The sequence below is a fragment of the Platichthys flesus genome, chromosome 23 (genome assembly GCF_949316205.1).
Source record: "Platichthys flesus chromosome 23, fPlaFle2.1, whole genome shotgun sequence".
Classification (NCBI taxonomy): domain Eukaryota; kingdom Metazoa; phylum Chordata; class Actinopteri; order Pleuronectiformes; family Pleuronectidae; genus Platichthys; species Platichthys flesus.
In genome coordinates, this window is record NC_084967.1 from 5,565,814 (window position 1) to 5,575,527 (window position 9,714).

Below are 9,714 nucleotides of genomic sequence, written 5' to 3' on the forward strand. Positions count from 1 at the left end.
CAGCTGGACATTTTTACCTCTAACAGGGAGGTTATATTATTACATTATTATTGTTACATGTCATTTAGCTGACGCTTTTGTCCAAAGCGACTTACATTTTTAGTACACTCAACATTTACGAGAGGCCATTTAGAGGTTCAGTATCTTGCCAAAGACACTTCGGCATGCAGATGGGGAAGAGTGGGGATTGAACCGGCAACCTTCATGTTGGAGAACGCCCACTCAACCCCCTTGGCCACACCGCCCCATATACCATATACCATGAGACTATAACGAAAGGCTTTTAATTTCAAATGACAGATATAGGAAGTGGCTGCACATGGCCGGTCGCTTGGTAAGACGACGAGAGATTTTCATGTTTTCAAGGTGGTTTGTTGGTTAGTTAGTAGAAATGATGCATTATGGGTCAGAGAACAACTTTGGTGTCGATCTAGAATTTGTTTTTTGTTTCCTTAAAATTGTGATACAGGCCATTTTACATAATTTTTATTGATTGTCTCAAGAGGATTATTAAAACAGACACGTTTAGGGGAGGAATATTTAAGACTGTGCGGAATTAAGTCTGGATCCAAAAATCTGGATCTAGTTAATTTCAATGTGGCGTACTTGGTGGAGGTATGCGTTCTACTGAGTGACATTGTAGGATTCCGCATGAAAGAACCAACAAATCCAAACATACCTGAGCCAGGTGTTGTTTGGTACAATGGCCGAGCAGGATGGGGATGACTGGTAGGTGATGGTGCTGCTGCCGTGGCAACTACCGTCTGGGAGGAGGGCACAGACTTTGACCACGCTTTTACCATCCGCACTGGGAATGTGGAACGTCAGACTCGTGCCTGTGTTGTTCCAAACAGGAGATCTGACCGGTATGCACAGGATGAGAGAGAAGAAACAGAAGGACATAATTAAACATCAATCTATTCTCACTTAAATGTTATTTCATCAGAATCATAAGTCTACAGGTGTTATACATCATATATCATATCACAACCTTAAAGAAGAAGCTGAAATGGACAACGCCCAAGGTCACAAGAAACAAACATTATCTTATCGCTGAATCCTTCAACAGATTTAATTTGCAGTTTATTATCAGACACCAAAAAGTCTGTCAGAGTTATAATGTTTTAAAGGGAAACATCACACGTATAAATGATTCTGTCCATCACTGGATCAACACATTCAGTAGGGCAACATTTTTCTATTGCAGTGTTTGTCGTTTTTGATAATGACCATCACTTTTACAATGTAATCGATTCTTTTAATGATAATAAACCAAGTATTTAGTTACATCTGTGAGCAGAACCATATCTGACATCCACACCCAGTTTCTGGCTTTAGGAAAGAGAAGCAGATTCATATGTTTTGACAGGACACTGTCACCTTGAAAAATATGTCAAGTTATACAACATAATTGCATAATGCATAATCTTAGTCGTCCGTGAGCTGACTCACTCTTGTGGCTTGCATACTGTGTGCGCCTGCATCCTCACTCTGGTCACGTCACTGAGGTTAAGACCGTATAACACCGCGTGGTTTCTGCCGTAAAAAGACACAACGCCGGGATCGATGGAGGAGATCTCTGGCGTCTGATGGTAAAACACACACACACACACACACACACACACACACACACACACACACACACACACACACACACACACACACACACACACACACACACACACACACACACACACACACACACACACACACACACACACACACACACACACACACACACACACACACACACACACACACACACACACACAATTATTTGGTACTGATTACTGATGTTTTGAATTGGACTGAATGTGAATAACGTGAACTTCAGTGGGAAGCACGTGTGTGACAGTCGAGGGTTCAGACTCACAGAAAACTTTATTCCTGACACCATCCTTTTGCAAACACTGTCCTGCAGGAGGAAGCAGGAGGAGTAAATTCAGCAGGTTGCAGACATTCCCAGGAATTAACAGATAAGATAACAGTAGAAAGCAGCTAGCATGGTAGAATCCAACTACTTTAATTAAGTCTTATTAACATGTTGTATGTATGTGCAGATATAAATACAAATAAATAATAAAAGGTAAAAGTTAAAAGTCAAAGTTTGAAGCTATACATTTTTGGTATTCCTGACAAAGGAAGAAATTATGAGATTGGGATTTCAATCAAAGCAAAATCACATTTTCTTGCTGAGGTGCACGTCCACCAGGGTTTTAACATCAATTTCGCGATAAAATAATGTCTCCAATGTGGTACAATACATAGGAAGACTGGAAAAGCATATGGTAGATAGATGAAAATGGCCATAATTACATTTCTGACTCCTTCATCTGCCCAGGAACACTTGTTTTTGCTCCAGCTGCATCCGGCCTCGAAACACTGCCGACACCTAAAGAGAAATCAGACCTTACCAAACAGGCACCAAAATACCAAAATTACAGATAAGGTTTTTCTTTTCATATAAACTAACTGGACACTTACAACAAAGTATTAGGGCCATTGTGAAGAAATAGGGTTAGGGAAATTCTTCTTTTTAAGGATAATCAAAAAAAAAAGGATAATCTAAAAAAGGCATGGCATTGGGAATTTTCGGAGGAAAAAACTGCCAGAATATTGTGAGAATAACAAAACAAAATTGTTTATGATCGACAAACTACAAATCACACAGCTATTGTCCTTCTCTACAACAGAGAATATATCAAATAATTATAATATCCTCCGTACTCCCTTCGTTCTCAAGAGCTGTTTTTTTTATCCATTGACTAGCTCTATTACTCCATCGTAGAAACTGATCATTTCTTCAGCACTTGCACACTTTATCTTTTTCACCTATGATCGATATTACACACGTGTTCGCAGTAAGTGTTCTGATTTGTGTAGAGCAGCGATGGACTTACAGGACAGAGGTTGGCGGACCCCTGATGTCAGAGCAGTTGGTCAGCGTCAGTCGTTCCAATAACTGCGTCGTCCCAAGTCTCATTTTTACAAAGACTGCATAGATAAACCAAACAATGAACATTACAGCACTGAAGGTTTATCTCATCATAGTTTTCAGTAATGAACAGTTGCATGAAGAGGAAAGAGGTAATGTGGCAGGATCCTTGCACTGCTAGTTTCACTTTCACCATTATGAGACGCAGACTGAGATGCAGCTGGTAAAAACAAACTGAATGTTAGTAGTTGCCATTCACGCACACAGCTATTCTATACCTAGGAAATTGTGTGCATCTCACATGCGATTATATTTATCAAAGATTACTAACCTTCTGCAGGAAGTGTGCCATTAGGGAGGATGCAGGTGCATTGTGGGAACATCGGAGCAGGGCCACTGGTGCAGTGAAGCGCACCGGACCTCACAGAAAACTGACAGGTGAAGTTGGACTGTGCCGTCTGACCTGCGGTCAGGTGAGTCTGGACGTTCAGTGTGATCTGAGAGAGGTCGGATGTGAGGGTTTAAAGAACAAACAAGCCACAGGCACAACTGATGATAGTTCAAACTCTGTCCTTTATCTCTACCTGGCCAGTTTGCTCCTTAGCAACTCTGTGGGAAACCATTTTCTCTTGATAATCCTCAGGAATGGACAACCAGTCTGAATCGACACAGTCGTCTTCAAACGTGCAACTAGGAAAAGAAAAAGATCTGAGAACTGACTTTGCAATTGTTCGGAGCTCTTAACAGATTGTTTAAAGATGCAGATGTTTCCTCACCTATCTTTGGAGCCACACCAGACACAGTGTGGATCCTGTGCAGACCAACACTCCTTCACATCTCTGTATGTGCTGCAATTTGATACAGGAACACGCTTCATCTAGAACAAAACACAACGCTTAGCTTCACTTTAAAACAATATAAAATAGAACCTAGATAAATTGGATCAGAATTATCAGTTCACCACATGTATGTTTTTTAACATGTACAATGCACTCACCTGGTTTCTTACTGGCACGTACACATAGTTACGATCCACCGGATCCAGCTGAATCTTGGGAAACACTTGGCGATCGTCATCAGCTCTGTAGAGGACCATGGGACAGGAGGTGTGATAGTCCTTATCCACAGCGAGCTGATGACAAGAGTACAGCTCTGGTTATGTTTCTAAGAAATTGAGCTGCTGTGGTGTTAAATATTTCAAAAGGCAGAGCTAATATCGGGGGAAAGGGTAAATGTTCCTCTGTTTTTGAGTAGACACAATAAAGTGGGCTATAACCAGCTGTAAGCTCATGTGTTCAGTTTGACTTTGGGTGGATGGCTCAGCTAACTAGGTAACTTAGATCACTCCTATGACTACATGACAGTGTTCATAACAATGGATAAAAAACAAATACATTTTTTATGTCATGAACAAAAACCATCAAATGACCTGATATGCTAAAATATTTCCATTTTTTGAAAAAGCTGAAGAAGGTTTTTAAACCACTTTCCTTAATTTTTTGGTGGATTAATTTAAGCTTTATTAAAATTAGATATTCATAAAAAATTGGATGCTAAGAACTTTATTAAAAAAGTTATAAAATAAAACAATAATTTCAATAAATCTATTTCCTGTTCACCAGTAGATCTTGTTCAGCTTGTTCATTGATAAGGGAAAAAGTCTCTGGGTGCTCATGTGATCACGATGTTCAGCACAAGATGACAAACACAATACTTCATGAATTAAAGGGAGGCCTTTATGTCACTGTGAAGTAAACAGTGACTAGAACTCTGTTTTCTAGGACATTGCTTGTTTGCTGACTGCGGTAGTTTAGAAGTCTCGTGCCGATGATCACATCTTTGTACAGTTTCTCACTCGTTAGCTCTTCAATAAACAGCAGTTTTTAAGGACTTTTTTCACCTATGGAATAATACACATTTGATATGCCAGAGTGTGTTTATATGTACGTCAGCAAGACAGTGCAAGGGGGAAATAAAAACAAAGTAATGTCCATCAGATTGAATTAACACTTGATGATTGTAGTTTGTTTTTTTAACCCTTTAATTTCAATTTGACAAAATCCTAAACTTCTTTCTTTCTTCATTATGCTGCTTTTCACCAATTGTTCAACTTTAATCCAGTCCGGTTTGCTAACACTGTAAAGAAGAAATAATGGAAACATTATCAGCTGCTTCGATGAGTGGCTGTGGTGAAGCAGGGGACTGTGTGTAGTTCAGGACACAAGCTAATGACAGCCACCATTATTGTTGTTGAGGGAAACCTTGATCCACTCGTGCCTTTCAGGGCTAATGGAGGAGGCTGGGTTTTCTCTAAGAGCTCACGCCATCGGAGAAAATAAAAAATGCAGTGTGTCGAAATCTTGAAATCTTGGTGCTGGCTTTTCTGTCCCCTCGTCGTGTCCACATCATGTGACTTGCCCTATGTTGCCCCACTTAGCCATCAACTATACAGGATATGATGCAACCGTATGTTGCGTTGCTCAGGTTTTAAGGTTAACAGAAATGTCATAGTGATGCCGTCCTTGCTCCGTTTGTAATGTTTATTTTGCGTCAAATAATCATAGCTCGACGTCATTTAAGAAAATGGAAAGAAACACATTGTCCTTTCTCATCAATTCGTAAATATTGTTACTTTGTTGATGTGCTGTGCTCCAGGTGACATCTATCGTTCCTCTGTCTGACCTGGGAGAGGGATCCCGTGCAGCTTTTATTTCCCCCTTGACTAAAATGGGTTTTATTTGGTACTTTCTCTTATTCTTGATGAAGGTTAAGAACAGAGAACGTCACACCCTAGAAGCCCCTTTTGTGAATATTGGTTATACAAATAAAACTTGACTGACTTAATTGATACAACAAAAACAGATGAAAGATATCAGTAGCACAGATTGACATGACACACACCTTTATGAGCTGCCCATCTCCAGTCCTGATGAAGAAGACCACCCAGGTTTTGTGCCTCACTGCCAGCACAGAGGTCATGTTGCTCTGCCTGAAGAGCACGGCTTTCGGCCTCAGTGTCTTCGGCTGACAAACACAAACACATTGATCGTCACATCTGGAGCCAACAGAGATCGAAAGGAGAGGTACTTCAAATAACATGTCATTACTCAAGGCTCAATACCAAGTCCTCAGGTAAAGAGATTCATGTTCATGTTTTAAGCCCATAATGACTGAAGCTGCAAGTCCAGCCTTAGTGTTAAATTTTACTTTTTTAATGAATCAAATTCATGTCACTTTGAACTTTATTTCTTATATATTTTGCTCTTCAATAATATCAACTCAGTAGTTACCAGCTCGACTCTCATACAACCCACTTGCTCCCTACTTACAGGTACTGTATAAGCAATATATTGATTATTTATTATTTTGTTATCGAAACTATAAAAGCTTCATAAATGGACCCATTACCCCGGGGGAAATGGTCACGCGGCCTCTGTAGTAGAAGTCTGGATCGGTATTAGCTTCTCCGGTGAAATCAGGGCTGATGTCAAACACAAGCAGCTCGGTGTTGGTCTGTCCCACGTCCGCACTGAACACTCCAATCCACAGCACCGGCTGCGCCCCCGGGATCAGGGAGGAGGCCACGAGTCTGTGACCTCCGGCTTCAGAGACCCTGAGAGTCGCACCTCGCAGCGACTTGAGAGTCTGAGTTTTGCTGCCTCCGCCCTTGAGCCAAATCAGGCGGATTCTGTTGCTTTTATCGGTAGAGCGCACGTTGGAGAGCAGATACATGGTGGAACTGATCTGAAATCCATCCACAAACTCCACTTCGCCACTGCTTTCGACCAATGGCTTGCGAGTAATGTCATTGAGAGAAAATATGCCTCCCTCCTGGTTCTCCTCCGCGTTCTGGAGCTGGACAGTGTGTAAGTTAGTTGGGCATCTGGGACTCTCCTTCTGGTTCGGACTTTGCCGTAACGCGGTCAGAATGTACGTGTTCTTATCCACCTTCACCAAGACTGCGATCGACGCGTTGCTGTGATCCAGTGATCCCACCTGGATGCTCTCACTGTGCTGGAGACTGGAGATGTCCATCAGCTTCAGTATCTCGCAGTGGCCACACTCTTCGTCGATCACCCCGCAGCTGATCAAAGTATCGCTCTCAACCAATGGAAGCAGCACGTTGATCCTGAAAGTTGCGTTCGAGAAATCCGTCTCAGAAACCCGGTGAAACGGCACCTGGGCCCCGCGCTTCAGAACTCCTCTCTGGGGCACACTCTGGACCAGGGTCAGGTCGTGGCTCAGCTGGTACAGCATATCATTTGTAGCCACGTAAACCGTGTTGGTGGCCACGGCGTAGTGGTGGACATCTCCATCGAAAGTGAAGCTTCCATCCTGCCCCCGACACCGAGCCGCTTCTCCCCAGAGAATAAAAAGCAGACCAGGCAGCATGATCATCTTAGGGCAGTGATGGCAGCTATAACTGGGAACCTCAAACACTGACGGCCTGCATGGCACCATACACTCCACCACACTGTCGCTGGAGCCGTGCGTAAAAGCGCAGCGCCTCAGCAGAAAGCAGAAGTGGTGAAAGTGGGAGGGGAGCGCGCATCGAAAACAAAAAACAACTATCTCAATTACATGATGACTTTGTATGATTATTGGATTCACAGGAATTGATCCCACTTTAATCGTGTTTAAAACCAGATTTACAGAGTTTCAGTCTGATATTCAGTCTGATATTTTTCCTCTGTGACGTTCAAATAATCAATAAGATCAAATGATAAGCACGAGTCAATGTGAGTACACATTCACTGGCATTACCGCTTAATCGTAAAAAAGTAAAAGAACAGAGGGTTTCTGAATCAGGACCTTCCTGCTCGGAGCTTGTTTCCACTCTCAGTCGCTAGAGGTCGCTGTCTCCCTGGGTATAGACATGCAGCCCGGTCAGAGGCAGCAGAGTGTCGGGATCTCCAGCAGCTCCGCTACGTATATCATCACTGACCCTTCGTTTGAGAGCTGCTGCGACAAGATGGCAAACACAATACGCGTAACTGTCCCTGTTTCTGGAAGGACAGTTGTGTGCAGCTGTCCTTCCATCCAGCTGCACACACCCCTCCTCCCATCCAGCGGTGCGCTGCGTCAACATCTACATCTGGGAAGGTCAGACGCATCTTCTTTTTTTGTAAATTTGCTATCAGTGGTTTATAGTCTCAGTGGTTTTAGATGGAATAAAAATAATAATCCTAATCCTAATAATTTTAAGCAGTTTACTTCCCTAGCATTTTATGCTAGGGAAGTAAACTCCATCGATCAATAATTCTGTCAAGCAATCAAAGATGTTTCTAAATTCGTTGTGTTAGCATGATGTGTTAACCTTAACAGAGACAAACTGATGATTAAGCATTGTCCTTCTATTTCATCAAATTGAGTTAATCAGAAATCTCTCGTTCATTCTGTTCATAGGCGAGATACAACCTGACCGACTTGAGATGAAGAAAAACGAACTGAGTGCGTCAATGTGACACATTACGTGTGTCAGATAATCAGCTGATCACTTGTCTCTGTTATTTCAGTAATTGATTCATCTGCATAATATGGACATGGACACAACTGTAATTTAGCTTTGTTGTGAGCATGAAATGATCAAGTGACTGTATTTTATGTACAAACAATTAAAAACTCAACTTGGTCACATGTTTAGCAAAAATATCATTATAAAATCTAAAGACTTCTTCTCACAGGAATATATTTGGGAGGTGGGGTGTCAAAAGAGTGTTTTAAAGAATTTGTAAAACCGTGGTACAAAGAATTTCTTAAAAAACATATTTGTAAATGATTTCTCATGTTGATCATCATCAAACATTTACAGGGTCTGTTTGTCTAGAAGGCAACAGTCAGAAATATCAGCAACTCAGAAATCACCAGGGACTGTTTCTGGAAGTGAAGACATGTTGTCCAAACCTTTATATACAGTCTATACCCACAGCTATATGAAGACTTTTTGGATGCAGGTAGTCCATCTGTTCCTGCATCCTAAAAGCTCTGAGGCTTCACTAAACTGTCAGATGAAATTCCTCTGTCATTCACCTGATCTGTTGAGCTCTCTGAAGGGCGATCTGACTGCTTCAGTGTCAGACCTCCTCCGGTGTTTCTATTCAACGAAAGTTCTTCGCAATGCACACTCAAAAGGTTAAACAGATAATGAGTTAAACCTATAAATGTTTTAGAAGTAGCTGATATGATTAATGCAGGTTAAATGAAAAAAAGTAGATCACATCTCTAATTCATTTTACTGCCAAATACCATTAGGTATTTGGCAGTAAAATGAGATATGATCTACTTTTTTTCATTTAACCTGCATTAATTAGTTGTTGGCAACGTTGAAACAGCCTAAAAACCCTCTGTATAGATTGTATGAAAAGATGGATGACATGACTGCTTGCAGGGGACGTGGAAATAAAATTAAAAAAAAAACATCAAACCCATTCTCATATTAAGTTTATTCTTTTAACCCTGATGTTCAAGTTCTCATTTTTTTCTGATAAGTTTGTTTATAATTACTTATTTGATTCTATAAAAATGAGGAGAAACGTTATGAAAGGTAAGACATGTTGTCCATCTCTATATACATGTTTATGGTTTCATCCCGCAGCAGAACTGGAGCAGCATTAATTTGGACTCAGGTAAACCTGATGATTTAACGTTCAATATTTATTGTTACATTTATTGCAGTGTAAAGTTGCTCCGAGACAGAAAGGATAAAGTACAGTAGAGTGTTCAAATGTGACAAGTGTCCCAGCTTGTTGACCACAATCAAAACCAGATAGAACACAGTG

General features: G+C 41.2%; 1 protein-coding gene across 1 annotated transcript in view; it reads right to left on the reverse strand.

Annotated features, from left to right (window-relative positions):
* plxnc1 (plexin C1) overlaps positions 1 to 7,368 on the reverse strand; it is an 18,674-nt gene extending 11,306 nt beyond the window's left edge. The window contains exons 1-11 of the mRNA XM_062382547.1: positions 6,344 to 7,368; positions 5,837 to 5,959; positions 3,933 to 4,067; positions 3,712 to 3,812; positions 3,520 to 3,625; positions 3,267 to 3,432; positions 2,901 to 2,994; positions 2,317 to 2,392; positions 1,874 to 1,915; positions 1,453 to 1,586; positions 680 to 859 (exon numbers count right to left, since the gene is read on the reverse strand). Coding sequence (XP_062238531.1) covers positions 680 to 859; positions 1,453 to 1,586; positions 1,874 to 1,915; positions 2,317 to 2,392; positions 2,901 to 2,994; positions 3,267 to 3,432; positions 3,520 to 3,625; positions 3,712 to 3,812; positions 3,933 to 4,067; positions 5,837 to 5,959; positions 6,344 to 7,333 — 2,147 coding nt within the window. The 5' untranslated portion in view covers positions 7,334 to 7,368. The remainder of the gene's footprint in view (positions 1 to 679; positions 860 to 1,452; positions 1,587 to 1,873; positions 1,916 to 2,316; positions 2,393 to 2,900; positions 2,995 to 3,266; positions 3,433 to 3,519; positions 3,626 to 3,711; positions 3,813 to 3,932; positions 4,068 to 5,836; positions 5,960 to 6,343) is intronic.
* Positions 7,369 to 9,714: the final 2,346 nt, after the last annotated feature.